This window comes from Lissotriton vulgaris, chromosome 2_2 (genome assembly GCF_964263255.1).
Source record: "Lissotriton vulgaris chromosome 2_2, aLisVul1.2, whole genome shotgun sequence".
NCBI classification, from domain to species: domain Eukaryota; kingdom Metazoa; phylum Chordata; class Amphibia; order Caudata; family Salamandridae; genus Lissotriton; species Lissotriton vulgaris.
In genome coordinates this window covers 25,157,592-25,177,593 of record NC_141688.1, presented here as the reverse complement: position 1 = coordinate 25,177,593, position 20,002 = coordinate 25,157,592, and the positions used below count along the sequence as shown (strand labels likewise).

General features: G+C 42.6%; 1 protein-coding gene across 1 annotated transcript in view; it reads right to left on the bottom strand.

Moving 5' to 3' along the window:
* Positions 1-6,098: 6,098 nt before the first annotated feature.
* TRIP4 (thyroid hormone receptor interactor 4) overlaps positions 6,099-20,002 on the bottom strand; it is a 560,825-nt gene continuing 546,921 nt past the window's right edge. Inside the window, exon 13 of the mRNA XM_086959220.1 lies at positions 6,099-11,524. Within this exon, the coding sequence (XP_086815346.1) occupies positions 11,472-11,524 (53 nt within the window). The 3' untranslated portion in view covers positions 6,099-11,471. The remainder of the gene's footprint in view (positions 11,525-20,002) is intronic.

Genomic DNA, 20,002 nt, shown 5'->3' with positions numbered 1-20,002 from the left:
CGCAGACTTCTTAGAGCAGGCAGCCTACACAACTAAACTTTCAGGCAGGGGGTGTGTTGATAAAAAGTCAGTGTCATTAGGAGCCACCCTATTTCTCCTCGCAACCGCCCTTGAAACGGTAGGGGCTGACAGAGGTTTCTTCCCCACCTCATAGATTAGCTCAGCCAAAGCGTCATTGAATGGCAGCATTGGTTTAATTACAGAGGAAGGTGAATGGAGGACCTCCGTCAGAATATTTGACTTGGACTCAGCAGTAGGCAGAGTGATGTTTAACAAGTCTGCCGCCTTCCTTATTACCACATGGTAAGGAGGGACATCTCTAGAAGGTGTATCAGAGGTAGAGCCCAAATCCCACTCAGGAGCAAGTTCCAGGCCACTAGTCTCCCTCAGGTCATTAAAAGGATCCTCAAACTCCTGAAGCTCACCTTCCTCCATGTCTTCATCCCAATACCTCTGTTCCTCCAGAAACCTCTGTGCCTCACGCCTCGACCTCTCCTTCACAAACTAAGCTGACGGATCCATGACCGACTCCGCTGGAGTCGGAGCCGGAGTCGAACCCGAAGTCTGGCTAGGCAACTTAACTCGAGGTTGAACCGATTCGGCATCGGAGTCGAGGGTACTGGCGTCGAAGGACTCGGCGTCAATGGATTCGGCGTCGACAGCTTCGGCGTCGAAGGCTTCGCCGGCATCGGAAAATGCCAATGTGGTGCTGAAGCTGGCATGAAAGGCATAAAGGGTGCAGGAGCATAAGCCTGGGGAACACCCAGGCTAAATGCCATAGGAACCGTGGGACCAACAGGTGCACCAGACGGGTACATTGCCCTGAAGTAGAACCCAAACATGGCATTGAGGAATTGTGTCGGATCCTGACCTGGAGCCGGAAAGGCAGGATATGAGCCCCCAGGCTGCTCCCGAGGGAGCGGAGTCGTCACAACGTCGACCTCCTCTTCAGGCTGGTGCACCGGAGTCGACTGACCCGCAGGCAACGGAGCCTCGACTTCAACAACTTCCTCTTCCTCACCTTCATCCTCCTGGCCCGAAGGATGGTACGGAACCGGAGACAGATTCACTTCCTGCTTTGGTGACCCTGGCGAATCCGCACGCGAAGCCTCACCCTCGGAGACCTGCGCTTCCCGAAGCCGAAGACACCACCTCCTTCCGAAGCAGCTTAACCTGCAACTTCGGTCTCGAACTCGAGTCCTTCTCAGAATGATGTCTGGACTCATGGCTCCTCTTCTTGTGCTTCTTCCTAGAGGACCTCGAAGCATGAGCAGAAGATGACTCCAATCGCGACCTCGAACGAGACCTCGACCTCGAACGCCGAGTTCGCGACTTCGAAGTTTTCTTCTCATTCTTACTTTTTAATTTCGCAACGAGGAGCTTCGTCTCCCTCTCTCAAAGGGCCTTCGGTGTCATCTTCTTGCAAGATTGGCAATCCTCGACATCATGGTCGGAGCTCAGACACCAGATGTAAATGTGTAAATGTGTGTATTGCGACTTATATAGCGCACGTATCACCCGAAGGCATCAAGGCGCTTGCCTTGGGAACCCGTCTTGGCTTTTTCCTGTGAGATAACCCCTACTGGGCATCCCCAAGGTGAAAGCCAGGCATCCCGCAGCGGGTGGGCCGCCGTAGTGGAGATTAAGCAAGCTATTGCCCAGAGTTGCAGCGTGGGACCCCATGATTAGAGTAGGCACCGAGGCGAGAATTATCGAGTCCGTGGACATTTTTTTTGGGCTCAGGACCCTGCCGCGTCGGGAATTGAACCCTGGTCCTGGGCCAGACCTCTGCATCAGGGTCTGCCGCTCTAATCAGTGAGCCACACTCCTCCACAGATGCAGCACTCATGCGGGTCAGTGATTGACATTGTCTTGCCACATTACCCGCAAGCTTTAAATCCGGTCTTCTTCTACGACATCTCGACAGAAGACAATAAAACACAGAGAAAAATCACAGAGTAACCAAGTTACTGTACCAACTATAGACAATCCCTTGAAAACCGTTAACGTCGACGACACCGAAAAAAGGGAACTGATGCCATCACGCCGGCGTGGGCCTATTATGGTGTCGGTGACGTCAGCGGAGTCGCGCGCGATGCTGTGCCTCTGTGACGTCGTCCACGTCAGCGCAAAGCTACAAAAAGAATTTCCGAATGTTGCTGACGCAAGGGGATATTCACAAGGTGAGGAATCCACTGGCAGATGTATCTATCAGAAATGGTTATATACAAAACCAGTGGTTGGAGTGTAAGTCCACTTTGTTAAAAGTCCACTGGTAGGTGTTCCCACAGACATTAGGTAACATGCCTCAACTTTGTCTTGGCACAAAACTGAAGGTGGCATTAGGTCCTTCTAGACACAATGCCCCGTGGCGCGGATTGCGCTATGCACTTTGCTCTGCACCCCTCATCACACCCATCTCTTCTAAATGTACTTCTGCATATTGCATGGGGAAACTCAGCAGACACTTCCATATAGCCCAAGGTGTAGAGAAGAGGGGACAGAGTTCCTACACAAGATGTGGAGCTGCCCGGCACTCGTAGAGTATTGGGGTATGATAACGTGTGCTGTGGCAGGTATCACTTTCAAAGACATCCCCTGCACACCGAAGCATTGCCTCCTAAATTGGTTCCAACATACAGCCAAGAATAAAGCGAAAAGCAGATCCCAGGATTTTGCGTATATATCCCATCGAAACACAAAATTATAAGAAATGTTGATAAATCCACGGGAGAACCAGAGTGGAAACATGGCGCAGAGAGCTTGAGAGGTGGGCAGGATATGAGAGCAAAGTGCTACTTAGAAATGCGAGAAGGGGGAGAGGTCTGTTGCACTTGGGACAGGGCCTGGGAGGCATTGGTAGATTGCATGCAAGACCCAGATACCTCGTATATGGCAGATAACTTGCAGGGGAAGACTCCTGACACTGTTGACTGTGATGATAAAGTCCATGAGTGCAGATACTAATTAAAGAGAGAATGATAATTACCTTGTGATGTTAAATGGGACACCATCTTTACTTTCGGAGATGATACTTCTCTAGGTGGGACAGTAGAACATGCTATCAATAAGCAGGGCCATAGAGGGGGGAGGACGGGTGGAGAGATTGTTTCATGTTACACTGGGATCCTGAGGTTCAGCAGTAATGAGCTGACTAACCGGCTAGTCACTGTGGGGAGTATGCGTTGTTGTGATGCAAACCCCAATACAATCTGTTAAAAAAAAATCAAACACTGGGTCATCCAACCACACATAAGGCCCCATGCTAGCAAGCAACTTACAACCTCTGAGAAGTGGCTGATCACTTGAGTGGGTGACAAACGGCTCCTCTCCGATATATATGGCTTTATGATTAAAGCATGCACTACTGACAAATCTTCAGCGCTAAAGTGATGGGAAACTGAATTAGAGCACCTCTTCACCCCTAAAGAGTGGTTGAACATATTGTGCAGGACATGCACCTCCCTCCGCCCTTAGTGGTGCACCTGGGAAGGAAACAATGCTTAAAATAAGTCACTACTGGTACTACAGCCCCACCAGGATAGCACAATGGAAACCAAATATTCCTGATAAATGATGGTGCAACTGTGGAGAATCAGGCACACAAACCCATCTGTTGCAGCAATGCCCCAAATTGAAAAGTTGCTGGGATGGCATATAAAAGATATTGACGAGATTTTAAACACTGAACTTCCAAACTTTCCCAAGTATATCCTATTAGGACATCCTAACTCACAGAATTACCCACTATGCTCTCACAAAGGCAGAGCAATGACACTGGCCCTATGTGCAGGGACCATGTTGACTAGCTGCACAAATTGTCGGACCTGGAGGAAAACGGAAAAACTCACAGCAGCCTTAGAGCATAAACTCCTGCAATGTGACAAAATGTGTGGGCACTGTGCGTGCTTCCTGACACAGGAATTTAGAGACCTTGCGTGCCCAGACAATCTATGAGTATTACAGCTCACCTCAGTCGAGAACGTAGTAGCTACTGAAAGAGAAGGCCCCCTGCTGTCACAGGCTCTACACCCTGTAAAACCAAAGCAATACATTGGACTACTCCTCAACTGTGCCATTACTGAGAAGGAGAAGACCCACCACCTCCGCTACTCTGACCTGCACCTCTCTCCCACCTCACCGGCCGATGGACGTAGATGAGTGTATGTGATCACCATTTATCTTTTAAACACAAATAGACAGATATAAATCACGAATGTCGATAAAACCTTCGAATTTGTGACCTGGGAATATCTATTTTTGCTATTAGAAAAGTTCCAGATTTCTTCGAGATGGCAGGGCTAATCCAAATTACGAGGCAGAGATTTCCAAAGTTCTGTATATTGTTTGAACTCTTTATAGAGCCTCTCACCCCCTAAATATGTGTAGGAGTAGCAATAAAAAACCCAATTTACTCTATGGCAAAACTTAAATAATAAGCCGACAACATGATATTTTTGAAGGCAGAGAAAACAAATATTGAGCTAGTACGCAACTAAATTTTAAAATGTACAGTTGTTATGGGTTATAAAATCAAACATTCTCAGACTGAAACTTTTACTGTTTAACTTATCAGTTGAGGCTCTTCCACTAATCATAAGGCCTGGATTTTGGCACAAAAACTAATAAGATATTTCAATGGAAACATTTCAGAATGATATCATCATTTTTATAAACTAAACTAAGTTCCTCTTTTACACAGATTTCATTAATGAGATGGCAATCTCTTGCTATGTCTATGGTATTAATAAAGATGACAATCTTACCACTAATCATATTTCTAATTTCAAATGTGTATCTTTAAGCGGCAATATTTTCCATATTTTTTTGATTTACAGAGGAAATGCTTCATATGGAATGATAAAAAGTATAAACTTAGCAAAACTTACATCCGATAAAGAAGAAAGACTTGTAGCTGTGCCAGAATGATTTTAGGGATTACTATTCAACTTCATTCACAAATGTAATATCAAGGTCCTAACTAAATTACCCTACATCTCCAATTACCATTCCATAGATTGAAGAATATCTGATAAACCCGAAATCATTTACCTTATCTGCTCAATTAAGAGAAATTATGCAAAATGAACCAAAATTAAGTGAATAAAATAGATTGAAAAACAAAGGCACAAGCGACAGGAGCTTGTGTTCTAGCTGTTCACATTATTACTGCACAATCGCTTTAGAATTTTACCACGAATGGTGTGCAATTACGTGACATGGTATAATAGTGTAATTTGGGGAATTTTGCATAAGGTAATGCGTAATTTTAGAAATGTCAATGGTGTATTGTACATTTCACCTGGGCCTAGTTATAAGGCCACTTATATCCTTCTGAAGAGAAGAGGAGTTTTTTTTTTAACAATTTTAATATTTCGGTCATATGTGCTATAACAACTTTATTGGATTGCAAAGTCTGTAGCCTCAATTTAGATTCAGAATCAATTAGACAATGAGATAACTAGGGTCATTGATATATAACAGATTTTTATATCAGGGAAGAATTTGGTCACATGTGATCAAATTAACATGTGATGCCCCCAAAAAAAGAATGTGGCTTTGGCTGGTGTCCCAACAAAGTAAATATCACCTAAGCCCTTATTGCAAAAATTATACCAGCTATTCAGAGCAGTTAACAAAAACCTTTCATAGATGAATATCAGGGATAGGTTGTTGGTGTAAGAAAATGAAAGCGGGACCATATTATAGTTGTTCTGAAGATCTGCTTAAAAAGTTGTTAAAGATGTCGGGGTGAAGGTTATGAGGAAAATGTGGAGAGAGAGAGAGTGAGAGATGTCAACGTTTCATTTTGAGACCATCTGCAGCCGTAATTTTAGGTGTATGGATATTTTCACAAAATTGCCGATTTTCTATATCCCAGAAACTATTAATTTTAATCCTCGAATTTCCAACCATTGAGTGTGATGCCGGGACAGTGTAGCAGGCTGAATGAATATGATTTGCAGCTGTCAACAATTAGGCATTTTCTGGAAAGTACTGTTTACTTTTGTAAGCAGCCAAATCATTTTTCATATTGCACCAGATGCCCTAATCACGATGTTTGGTTCTGTAGTACACATAAAAGAGCTTCACTGAACTAAAAGAAAATCTCCTTTTATTGCAATACCCATTGCCAAATCTGTAATCATGCAACTTTGGAAATCAGAGCAAAAACCTAGTTTTCAGAACTGGTGTGCTACAATGCATAAAAAACCCACTGGATTCTTTGGAAGCAAAAACAATTCATTCGATGAAGAAATTACTTAAGACATGGCAATATTTTTAAGATGAAAGAAGCACACAAAGTTACTGTATTAATAGGGATATATTTAAATGTTTTTCTATATTTAGCTAACATATTGCTGATTTCTGTATGTGTATACTGAATACAAATATGCCTTATGTTTTTCCTTTTTCACCCAATCAAAAATGATTACAAACAAAAAAATAGGGTGCATAGGCGTGTAATGGCAGAGTACTTATGGTAAGGAATAGGAACAAATCACAGGAATAGGAAAGGACATGGAATATGTATACTAACAAAAACTCAACAATACCTTTTAAACAATATCACGACATGCAGTGACACTGCCACCCTGACAAACAGTCCTTGGAGTGAATAAAATGAATCATCTATTTCACAGAGGTATTAGCAACCGACACCACTACTAGGACTATCGGGTGAGCAGGACCTGCCAAGGCAGTCAAAGACCTGTTTATGGTAGCAGTTTTAAAACATTTGGAGGTCGCCGTTTCAACACTTTGGCCTTGTGCTAAACTTTTTAACTGTGACATGATAGGGATCATGATTGTTGAGTTTGGTTATTGAAGATGGAATGGGCTTTACCTTAGTGGTTTTACAGATCCAATAAGTTTCTCCTCTAGTAAAGTTTCCTGAACTGTACTCTAAATTTAACCTGTTGGTAAATGTATTCTTTCTTCTAGTGTTTGATCTGTGTATTCGTCCATTGAAAAAAATTACAAATTATATCAATATGGCATCTATATATAGATATACATTTCTATATCTATACATAGATATAGAAATATAGTGATCCACATTCCCGGCCTACCAGAACACATTGTGTTCATTTATTTGGCATTGGATCAGAAACAAGTAATAAGAAAGCTACTCTTCCGTAGAGCTGACCACACAAAGAAAACATGTTTCAGGGAGAATGAAAGCATGCATTTTGAATAAAGGCAGTATTGTATGCTCAGAAATCTAGTATGACAGATCTGCATTCATGTGTATTACCTAAAAGGGAAACAGTTTGCCTCCTTTAGAGTCATAATTTTATGGCACGACACGGAGGCCATATTATGCAAATCTCCTTTATTACCACAGCTCAGTAGCAACAATTGAAGAATACAGAACTTCAATGAACATTCTGAGTAAGAATAAAGTTCCTTAGAAACCATCTCTCATCCTTCTTTGTTGCTGGTGCTCAGAAAGATAAGTAGCTCTTTTATATACTCAGACTTAATATGATATTTATTCCTTATAGGTTTACTTAATACTATTTTTACCTTATATGGGAAACTTACTGGTATGGGAACCCCTCCCTACATGACTCCAGAGGTTTATAACTTCCATTGATTTTATGAGTGGTGGGTACATGTCAGTCTCGGCTACAAATCAAATCAAACACAGGCTGGAGAGGAGGTGTAGAGGAAGTGTAATGCCGGCCATAGGTCTATACCTGCAGCTATGCACTACAAGATTTAACAGCTGCTCACCCCCTAAATATGTGTAGGAGTAGCAATAAAAAACCCAATTTACTCTATGGCAAAACTTAAATAATAAGCCGACAACATGATATTTTTGAAGGCAGAGAAAACAAATATTGAGCTAGTACGCAACTAAATTTTAAAATGTACAGTTGTTATGGGTTATAAAATCAAACATTCTCAGACTGAAACTTTTACTGTTTAACTTATCAGTTGAGGCTCTTCCACTAATCATAAGGCCTGGATTTTGGCACAAAAACTAATAAGATATTTCAATGGAAACATTTCAGAATGATATCATCATTTTTATAAACTAAACTAAGTTCCTCTTTTACACAGATTTCATTAATGAGATGGCAATCTCTTGCTATGTCTATGGTATTAATAAAGATGACAATCTTACCACTAATCATATTTCTAATTTCAAATGTGTATCTTTAAGCGGCAATATTTTCCATATTTTTTTTGATTTACAGAGGAAATGCTTCATATGGAATGATAAAAAGTATAAACTTAGCAAAACTTACATCCGATAAAGAAGAAAGACTTGTAGCTGTGCCAGAATGATTTTAGGGATTACTATTCAACTTCATTCACAAATGTAATATCAAGGTCCTAACTAAATTACCCTACATCTCCAATTACCATTCCATAGATTGAAGAATATCTGATAAACCCGAAATCATTTACCTTATCTGCTCAATTAAGAGAAATTATGCAAAATGAACCAAAATTAAGTGAATAAAATAGATTGAAAAACAAAGGCACAAGCGACAGGAGCTTGTGTTCTAGCTGTTCACATTATTACTGCACAATCGCTTTAGAATTTTACCACGAATGGTGTGCAATTACGTGACATGGTATAATAGTGTAATTTGGGGAATTTTGCATAAGGTAATGCGTAATTTTAGAAATGTCAATGGTATATTGTACATTTCACCTGGGCCTAGTTATAAGGCCACTTATATCCTTCTGAAGAGAAGAGGAGTTTTTTTTTTTTAACAATTTTAATATTTCGGTCATATGTGCTATAACAACTTTATTGGATTGCAAAGTCTGTAGCCTCAATTTAGATTCAGAATCAATTAGACAATGAGATAACTAGGGTCATTGATATATAACAGATTTTTATATCAGGGAAGAATTTGGTCACATGTGATCAAATTAACATGTGATGCCCCCAAAAAAAGAATGTGGCTTTGGCTGGTGTCCCAACAAAGTAAATATCACCTAAGCCCTTATTGCAAAAATTATACCAGCTATTCAGAGCAGTTAACAAAAACCTTTCATAGATGAATATCAGGGATAGGTTGTTGGTGTAAGAAAATGAAAGCGGGACCATATTATAGTTGTTCTGAAGATCTGCTTAAAAAGTTGTTAAAGATGTCGGGGTGAAGGTTATGAGGAAAATGTGGAGAGAGAGAGAGTGAGAGATGTCAACGTTTCATTTTGAGACCATCTGCAGCCGTAATTTTAGGTGTATGGATATTTTCACAAAATTGCCGATTTTCTATATCCCAGAAACTATTAATTTTAATCCTAGAATTTCCAACCATTGAGTGTGATGCCGGGACAGTGTAGCAGGCTGAATGAATATGATTTGCAGCTGTCAACAATTAGGCATTTTCTGGAAAGTACTGTTTACTTTTGTAAGCAGCCAAATCATTTTTCATATTGCACCAGATGCCCTAATCACGATGTTTGGTTCTGTAGTACACATAAAAGAGCTTCACTGAACTAAAAGAAAATCTCCTTTTATTGCAATACCCATTGCCAAATCTGTAATCATGCAACTTTGGAAATCAGAGCAAAAACCTAGTTTTCAGAACTGGTGTGCTACAATGCATAAAAAACCCACTGGATTCTTTGGAAGCAAAAACAATTCATTCGATGAAGAAATTACTTAAGACATGGCAATATTTTTAAGATGAAAGAAGCACACAAAGTTACTGTATTAATAGGGATATATTTAAATGTTTTTCTATATTTAGCTAACATATTGCTGATTTCTGTATGTGTATACTGAATACAAATATGCCTTATGTTTTTCCTTTTTCACCCAATCAAAAATGATTACAAACAAAAAAATAGGGTGCATAGGCGTGTAATGGCAGAGTACTTATGGTAAGGAATAGGAACAAATCACAGGAATAGGAAAGGACATGGAATATGTATACTAACAAAAACTCAACAATACCTTTTAAACAATATCACGACATGCAGTGACACTGCCACCCTGACAAACAGTCCTTGGAGTGAATAAAATGAATCATCTATTTCACAGAGGTATTAGCAACCGACACCACTACTAGGACTATCGGGTGAGCAGGACCTGCCAAGGCAGTCAAAGACCTGTTTATGGTAGCAGTTTTAAAACATTTGGAGGTCGCCGTTGCAACACTTTGGCCTTGTGCTAAACTTTTTAACTGTGACATGATAGGGATCATGATTGTTGAGTTTGGTTATTGAAGATGGAATGGGCTTTACCTTAGTGGTTTTACAGATCCAATAAGTTTCTCCTCTAGTAAAGTTTCCTGAACTGTACTCTAAATTTAACCTGTTGGTAAATGTATTCTTTCTTCTAGTGTTTGATCTGTGTATTCATCCATTGAAAAAATTTACAAATTATATCAATATGGCATCTATATATAGATATACATTTCTATATCTATACATAGATATAGAAATATAGTGATCCACATTCCCGGCCTACCAGAACACATTGTGTTCATTTATTTGGCATTGGATCAGAAACAAGTAATAAGAAAGCTACTCTTCCGTAGAGCTGACCACACAAAGAAAACATGTTTCAGGGAGAATGAAAGCATGCATTTTGAATAAAGGCAGTATTGTATGCTCAGAAATCTAGTATGACAGATCTGCATTCATGTGTATTACCTAAAAGGGAAACAGTTTGCCTCCTTTAGATTCATAATTTTATGGCACGACACGGAGGCCATATTATGCAAATCTCCTTTATTACCACAGCTCAGTAGCAACAATTGAAGAATACAGAACTTCAATGAACATTCTGAGTAAGAATAAAGTTCCTTAGAAACCATCTCTCATCCTTCTTTGTTGCTGGTGCTCAGAAAGATAAGTAGCTCTTTTATATACTCAGACTTAATATGATATTTAATCCTTATAGGTTTACTTAATACTATTTTTACCTTATATGGGAAACTTACTGGTATGGGAACCCCTCCCTACATGACTCCAGAGGTTTATAACTTCCATTGATTTTATGAGTGGTGGGTACATGTCAGTCTCGGCTACAAATCAAATCAAACACAGGCTGGAGAGGAGGTGTAGAGGAAGTGTAATGCCGGCCATAGGTCTATACCTGCAGCTATGCACTACAAGATTTAACAGCTGCTCAAAACGTTTGAAAAAGTAAAGGAGGCCAAGTCTGCTTGTCAAGAGGGCATGATTAGGGACAGCGAGAAAGGTTCCAGCAAGAAGCTATGCCACATACTGCAGGCAAAGTCGGTCTGTCACTGTGAAGGGCTTGTTAGATTTTACATGTCAAGACAACTGCTGGAAGGGTTTGGTCCAGGATGCCAATGGGAGGTTCCGAGGCCTATGGGTAAACAGAAGTCAGCATATCCACGGTCATCTGCTGTTCTCGGGAGAAACTACACCAGATTGGTCTGTAGCACGTAAACGGAAACAAAACGCCCAACAGGTGCAGTCTCACTATTCATTGGTACAGTTCTTCTGCTTTGGAGACACACCATGTTCTAGGTCTTCAGCCCTTTTTTTGCCCCCTGATGAATCTTGGAGTCCAGTTTCCCTGTCAACGAGAAAACAAGAAAGAAAGTAGATAATATTATTTAGAAATGTGTTTTAAATTTGATATGTTATGCACACAGCCATCTAACATGGAACAATTACTCTCTATCACCATGTCACCACCCCACCACTATAATCTCAACGGTGGCCAGATTCAAGCACACTTGAATGTGGCCTTTCAGTAAACAAAAAAATAATAATAATGTGATAAAAGAAGTGTGAAAGAAAATGGTGCAATGAAAGCACCAAGACGGACATGAATGAGAAAACATAGACCAGAAGTCAATGAAGAAAGTCAGAAAGAAGGAAAGCAGGAGAAAGAAAGAGCAGCTACGAATAGAACGAACCAGCATGAGCTGACATGTGGGACGGAAGCGAATTATGTTTGCAGTGAATAATTTGTGGGCTGGACAACCTGAAAAGGTGCTGAGTAAAAAGGAATGGCAAAAAGGCAACACATTCAATCAAATAAACAAGAAAGGTAAAATAGGCTTGTCGATTGCAGAATCCTATGCCAGAGGAAAGAATGAGTGAATTATTCTGCTGAAACACAGGAAGAAATCTAAAGGAATTGTCAACACTATGCTAATAAAACCCTTTTCAGGGATGAGGTTCCTTTTTCATTATTCTCACCTTAGAAACGCTAGACCCAACAGTCCAGGTGAACGAGCTCACAAGAGTTTGAGAACCAGATCATAAAACCAAAGTTCAGCATTACCAGAGCTGAAGGGGTCCTACCTCTGCAAGGAGTGAAGAGCAGTACATGAAGAGTATGGGTGATGCAAGTGGCGTACACTTGTACAGCTGGGCAGTAGTGATATACGATTGAGGGTAATGAAGGCTATGATCAATAGACACTAATAGAGCTCTGTGGATTAGAAATATCTTAAGAGAGAAGGGTGCTGACGATCAGTAGACACGTGCAGTGGAAAACCTTTGTGGTCTCCAGGTAAGCCCACAGCAGGGGCCTAAAGACCAATACATATTCACAAGTAGAGCTGGGTGGTTTCCTGGTCCGGAACAAGCACATTGTGTTGAAGCTTAGGACAGATGTCACGCCAGTCTGTTGGACTTGTTTTAACATTGTGGACAGAATGGCAATGGAATCTGTTTTGTGGGGTATAAAGTCAGGCTCGCCTATGGACCCTTACTGGGCGAATATCAGGCAGCATTTGATTCTGTCTCTTTCCAACATAGCGATGGAATCCTCAGGAATAATGGTCATCTGGTTTTATTTTCTGTGCTGAAGAAGCCCAGTTGAGACACTGAGGTTGTTGCTAGCTTTCATTCCATCACCCTTCTACCGTCCCTGGTAAAACTCTGGCGAAATCTGTGGTCAATCTTGAAAAGCAGAACACCTTAAATACTGGCCATCTGCCTGCAACCAAAGAAGAGGCAACAAAAGTGCCATTCTTCTTGCTTTGAATAAACACAGACTCATCCTAGATAAATGAACTACACCGCGAGCTATCTAATCAGACATCTGCACTGCCTTTGATACTACTAACCACAACATTCTGGCCAGTGCCTGCAGGAAGCAGGAATGTCTTGAATCCTCTTTCACTGTATTTCTTGGTATTTATTTATAGAATGTAGACCTATCTCAATAAAAACTGGCCACTGGGTTTGCGGACTAGAATCCTTTCTGGTAGTTTGGGCTCAATCCGTTAAGCTGGTCAACTTCATGTCAGAGGACTGGCGTCTGATGTACAGAAAAAATAGTGAGTCGCTGACTGGTTAGCAACTGCTAAATTGGTTGTTTTTGATCTACTAACACTAACTACCATTAGCAACGAATTTGAAAACAGGAAATTTGTTACAAACACAGTATGTTGCATACGCAAATAACCCTCAATTGGAAGCAGTTTGTAACCAGTTACATAGTACAGAAGGGAACCAAAAATGCATTGCGATCTTTCCCAATGACAGCACTCTATGCTGGAGTAATCAGAATGTGAATTTTTGGAGCTCTAGGGAGGAGGAGGGTAGATTTTCAGACAGAGAATGACTATTTTACCAACAGATAAGAAGGTTTATGCTAGGTACAGGTTTAGCAAAGAGATCATTTTTTTGATTAATTAATTAATTGGCTCCGGTACTAAGCAGGCCTATAAAACACTGTGGTCCTATTCCTACCTACATTCAGGTTTTGTGTAGCTTATACCTTTAGCAACTGGGAGCTACTTGTGCACTGTTGGTTGCAGCTGCAGGAGGAACAGTCAAGAGCGACTTATGCCGTGCGTTAGACATATTCTTGATGTCAAACATTAATTCAGACATAGCATTTCCAACTACACATGCTGAGTTGGAAGTTAAAAAAATCAAATTCTAAGCAGTTGCTCATGTTCCCCAAATGATTGGATGTGTAGATGGTACTCCTTATTTAAACTGTCCACCCTCTGAAACAGAATATGTGTATCGCAAGAGAGAGAGTCAACATTCAATAAATATCCAAGTAGTGTGTAATGACACATGGCAGATCACAGACCAAGTTGCTCAATACCCTAAGAGCACTCATGATACTTATATCTTTACATTCTTGTTAAATAAGGGTCAAGAGACTTGTGTAAGTTGAGGTTCGTAGGTTTATTCTTCAGACCAATTCCAAACATGAGCACCCACAACCAGAGCCGTCCAGTCGTGAGGAAGCCAACGTCCAAAGTGACGTGCGAGGAATCCTCACGACTGAGAGACAGGATTCCAGAACCATAGGAAGATCTCTTGTGCTGCAAGCACGAGAGAACAACAAGAGGAAAAGTAATCACAATATATAACATCTTCCCCACTAAGAAGGGAAACAAAGCAAACATACTAATGCAAACATGAGAAATTGCAAGAACTATGGTGAAAAGGTACGGTGAAAAGCAAACATGAGAAATTGCAAAAACAAAGGTGAAGAGTTACAGTGTAAGCAAAATTACTCTAAAACATAGTCTCTCAATCTGCAGGATAACTGTTTCAAACGAAAAGCCCTTTTTGTTGCCACTTCAGGAGTTTCAGGAGTTTCCTGAGAAGTCGAATCATGTGGAAGGGAAGTTTCCTCAGATGCAGAGGACTGTTGCGCAGCGGAAGTGGAAGGGAGAGTGACGGGGGAAAGAGGAAAATGAACAGGAACTGTGTCCGTTGAGTGCGTAGAAGTTTCAGCAAGGGAATTTGAGGAATGTGGTTGGGAGTAAAGAAAATCAAACCAATCACAATGCTCAGAATCTGAAGTGGCATGCTCCTTAATGACATGGGCTTGAAGTGGAGAGATCTTGACAAGAGCTCGCTTGTTCCACCATCCACTGTCATCAAGAAGGGCTGAGGTTTTACTAACTTGGATGACCAAATTTGGAGAGGAAAATTTAGACATACCTTTGGAAACCCTTTTTGGATTTTTGACAAGAACCATATCCCCTTTTTGCAAAGGTTGATCAACAGAATGTTTACCTTGATCAAAACGTGATTTCATTAACAATTGTTTAGCAGACACATGATCTTGAACAGAAAAAGAAGAATCAGATAAACCAGAATTCTTATGCAACCAACTGGGATTAAGAACGGAATGAACTCTTCTTTTTCTAAGTAAGGTAAAGGGTGAAACCCCGGTGGTCGAATGTGGAGAAGTATTGTAGGCCCACACTTTGTCATGAACGAAGGGTAGGGGGTCGAGACGAGAAGAAATAGCGGTTTGGACACCCTCCTTGATAATGCGATTGCATCTCTCAACAAGGCCATTTGAATAGGGGGAGTACAAGGCAACTTTGTGATGAAAAATATCGTTACGTTTGAGAAAGGAACACATCTTTTGAGAGACAAAATGAGTTCCATTTTCGGTAACGATGGATTTGGGAAAACCTTCAATGTCAAAAACAGACTGCAAAAAATGAATGGCATTGTCAGTAGAAGCAGAATTGCAAAAAGAATAATAAAGCCATTTGTAATAATAGTCAACCAGGAGTATGAGAATCTTGTGTGCAGAGGGTAAAATATCATAGGGACCAGAAAAGTCCAAGGCTACCTTGTCCCACGGGCCAGCCGGTAAAGAGACAGGACATAAAGGTGTGGAAAGAGTCTTCCAATGTTTATCGGAAAGGATGCACTGGGTGCAATTGTCAATCATCTTTCTAATATGAGAATCCATAGAAGGCCACCAGTAAAATTGTTTGATGCGCTGACAGGTCTTAAATATGCCGAGGTGACCCTGATGAGCAGAGCGAATGATATGATCACGAACAGCCTGAGGAGGAACAAATAGATTGTTGCGCATGACCATATCATTGACCAAAGAAAGTTCTTCCGAAACATTAGCAAAACCTTTAAGATCAGTGGATAAGGTTCTACGTTCGGGCCATTTGTTGACAATGAAATTCTTGACTTTACAGAGAACAGGATCATTGGCATAAGCTGAATTCCATTCTGCTTCAGAAATGGGTTGACATTCGGCAACTGCATCAATGGTGGCAACAACGCACTCAACATCATCATTAACAATTGAATCCTCAGTTAGAGACATTCTAGATAGGCAATCGGCCCTGAAATTTTTACCTCCGGGAATGTGTTTGATGACAAAGTGAAATTCGTGAAGCTTGGAAAGGAGACGAACAAGTCTAGCGGAAGCTCTATTGGAGGCGCTGTCAGAGAGCATGTGCATGAGTGGCTTGTGGTCTGTGTAAATTTCGAACTTGCGACCCCAAATATAGGATTTAAACTTTTGAATAGCCCAGACGCAAGCCAGGGCTTCTCTTTCAATTGTGCTGTACCTGGTTTCAGCAGGAAGAAGGTTTCTGGAAGCGAAGGCAACCGTGTGTTCTTTGCCCTCAACCCACTGACCCAGGACAGCACCCAAACCAGTGAGACTGGCGTCTACAGTGATGAAGCACATAGAGCCGTCACAAAAGGGGTTCAAAGCAGGTGAATCTTCGATGATCTTTTTGACTTGCTCAAAAACTCTTTGCAAGTCTTGGGACCAAACAAATTTTACACCTTTTCTTAAGAGTGTTCTTAAGGGTTCAACGATTTGAGCATAACCATGAACAAACCTGGCGTAATATTCAGATAAGCCAAGGAAGGAGCGAAGTGCGTCGCGATCCTTGGGAGGCTCAGCGTCACGAATGGCTTTAATTAAAGAAAACTTGGGTTTAATGCCATTGGGGGAAAGGGAGTGACCCAAGTAATCCAACTCTTGGACACCAAATTTGCACTTATCGTGTCTAACAGTCATGCCAGCTTTTTCTAGGACTTGTAGAACAGTATTAAGAGTTTGATTGTGCTGAAAAGAGTCATTGGCGTAGACCAAGATGTCGTCTTGGTACGCTTGTACGCCAGGGATATTTTGAAAGAGGTTGTCCATTAGTTTTTGGAAAATGCTGGCTGCAGAGGCCAAGCCAAAGGGAAGCCTAAGGTACTTGAACGCACCAAAGGGGGTGACGAATGTTGTTAACTCTAGAGACCTGAGGGATAAGGGAATTTGGTGATAAGCAGATCTGAGGTCAAGGAGGGAGAAGAATTTAGCCCCACCCAGATTAGCCAAAAGGTCGTGAATTTTGGGAACGGGGTGACAATCAACAATGATATTATTATTTAGGGAGCGTAAATCGGCACACAACCTAACCTCTCCGGTCTTTTTGCGAACTAGAACAATGGGGGAAACCCATTCAGAAGAATCGCAGGGGGCAATGATTCCTTCGTCACAAAGATTTTTTTTTTTTTTTTTTTTTTGGAAAACCTTTATTTATCTCAGACACAGTACACAGCGTCAGCCTACAACCATTGCTGGCCGGCCGCTATGACAATATACAATCTTCCGGGGCACCTTGCTTGCAACAGTTGGCAATAAAAGAATAAATTAGCAGCATTACAATAAACTGACAAGGGAACACCGGAGGAGGATACAGAGGGTTTCGTTTTATAATTTTGACGAATCGTCCTAGAGTCAGACAGGGTAGCAGAGTGGGCGAACTACGTAGCAGGATAACCACAAGTGAACATCGTTATAATAGTGCGGAAGTGGATCATTACGAACAGGATAGCTAAGCATAAAGATACATGTCGCCCCAGTTAGCGCCCGCCCAATCAATGTAGCATGTCAGAGAGTGCAACCTAGCTTAATACGATAGGATAGGATATGGGAGGGATCAATACACGCTAACAATAAAAGGATCAGACAGCACACGGAGAGAGGCGTTCATTACATGGGGAACTGCGTAATAGGATATGCGCCCTCACTTGGTAACAGAAGAGGGAAGGAAAAGCAGGATATGCAATCATACAGTAACTATGGATAAAGTCCGTATCCTGGTCTTACAGTCAAAAAACATGTGATAAGACATAGGCACAAAGCGCAAGGAGGTTCTCGGAAAAATAAAAAACCCCTAAACCCCCACCTCCCGTCTGACCCAAGATATGAAGAAGAGAAAGGAAGAGAACAAGAGAGAAAACAAGAAGAAAGGCCATAGAAAGAAAAAGAGAGAAAACAAGCCCCAACCCCCCCACCCTGCACGTCGAAGAGGCTACGGCCCCCCCCCCCCCAAGAACGTGCCTGTCGCCCAGAGAACCCACATAAGGGAAAGAGTTAGGGAGGAAGAACAGAGAAACCTGATCTATACCTCCCGGTAATAGCGGAGGAGGACATATCAAGGAAATATAAAGCAATCAATACGCGCAACCACGATCAGCCATCCCCGAGCCCCAAGACCAATACCAAACCAGCACTCGAATTCCCGGTTCATGTAGTACAATGTCAGCAATAAGAGTTTCTGCAGGCCAAGGAAAAAGAAGCAGTCTCAACCCAGCCCTTTACGGTCCAATGTGTAGACAGAGTCCAGCTGCACGATAGCCATCCCGGACGGAGCAGGCAGACCAAACGGCCGCGGCAGGATGGAGCGATGATCGCCATGGAGTGTCCAACACAGAGCCCAGCATAAAAGAAGTGTAGCAAAAGGAATATCATGTAGCGTTAGGCCGCCAAGGAAAGTCAATCCGAGCAATAGCGCCTGTTCCAGGGGAAGATGACAAGTTCCAGCAGTGGACCACAATGAGGTAGCCGGACGCGGCTTTTGTAGGAGAGTCCCTCGCAGCCGCGTGAGACCTTGAATAGGCGACGTTTTCCAAGTTAGCGTATGTATTGACTCAGTGGGGGTCAAATCCTGCGCCGGCGGCGAACTCGTGGGCAGCTGGATAGGCAATCCGCGGTAACAGGGCATAGGATGTGGCGCGGCGCCCGGCATTGGCGAACAAGTTTGGTCGGACCGTTGCAGACTGGGGGAAATGGCGGCCAGCCGGTCCTCCAGGTCTTTGGCAGCAGCACAATGGGCAGCACGCAGATCACTCAGGGCTACGAGGACGTCCACAATCCGCAGGGGCGTCTCCGGAATTAAAGGTGCAGCGATTCCCTGTACGTCGGGTATATCCTCCGTAGTCAGTGTTAGGGAATAAATGCCACCATCCCAGGGAGCGAGGCGATCTTGGAGTTGCCGCTGCACACATAGCTTACAAGCGTGCGCCATGTCCAGAAGCCGGACGCCACCGTCTCTTGCGATCAGCCGAGCACTCCGCCGGCGCTCGCAGCCACATAACCAGACAGGGGGCACTAGGGCAGTCCAGTCCATTCCTGTAACTCCAACGATAGCAGGCGATGTAAACAATAAGCGGGGTCCAGCGGCACCGTGAGGCAATCTCTCGCCAGTAGTGAATGGCGGTTTTCTAAAATGGCGTTCACCACGGAGGAAGATAGAATGTATCAAGGAAGGCCGGGATGATGATACATTGTGGCATTTGCAGTCTTGAAAGCGGCCTGAGGGACAACGCAGCAAGTTGGGCTGCCGCGGCCGGGAATTATAGGCAGCAATCGTTCCTCAGCGGCCGGCGCCGCCCAGCTCGAGATGGCCGCCGCTGCCGTTTTCGGGGCCGGCCACAAGCGCAGAACAAAGACCTAGGCTCTGCCGCGAGGCATCAGGGAAGGGCGAGGGCGCCCCGTCACCGTCACTGCACGGATTCCGACGATTGGCACACCCTCGGAACCGGGTTCGTCTCCCGACTCCGAAATCACCGATGAAAGGCAGGATATCTGGGAGGATAAGGCAGGAGACGGGAGAACAGCGAGGCGGTCCGCGGAGCCGAGGAATCAGGCGGCCATCATGGTTGCTGGCTAGGCTCCTCCTCCCACAAAGATTTTTAAGGACACTTTTGAGTTCGTCCCTAGTGCTCAAGGGAAGAGGGCGAACCTTGTGGACAACTGGTTGAGCATTGGGTTTGAGACGAATTTCATGTTTGAAACCAATCACAGTGCCAACCTTGTTTTGAGATAAGTTTGGGAAAGAACTCAGCAAGGAGTAAATTTTGACAATGGGAAAGGAAAGATCAGAAATGTCAAAGTTCCCAGAATCATGACTGGTATAATAATCATGAGGGATGTCACCTAAAGCAATGGGTTGGTCAGAACCAGGCTTGAGGATCAAGCCCATTCTGGCTAAGTCAAACCAGCCTACGACATCCCTGC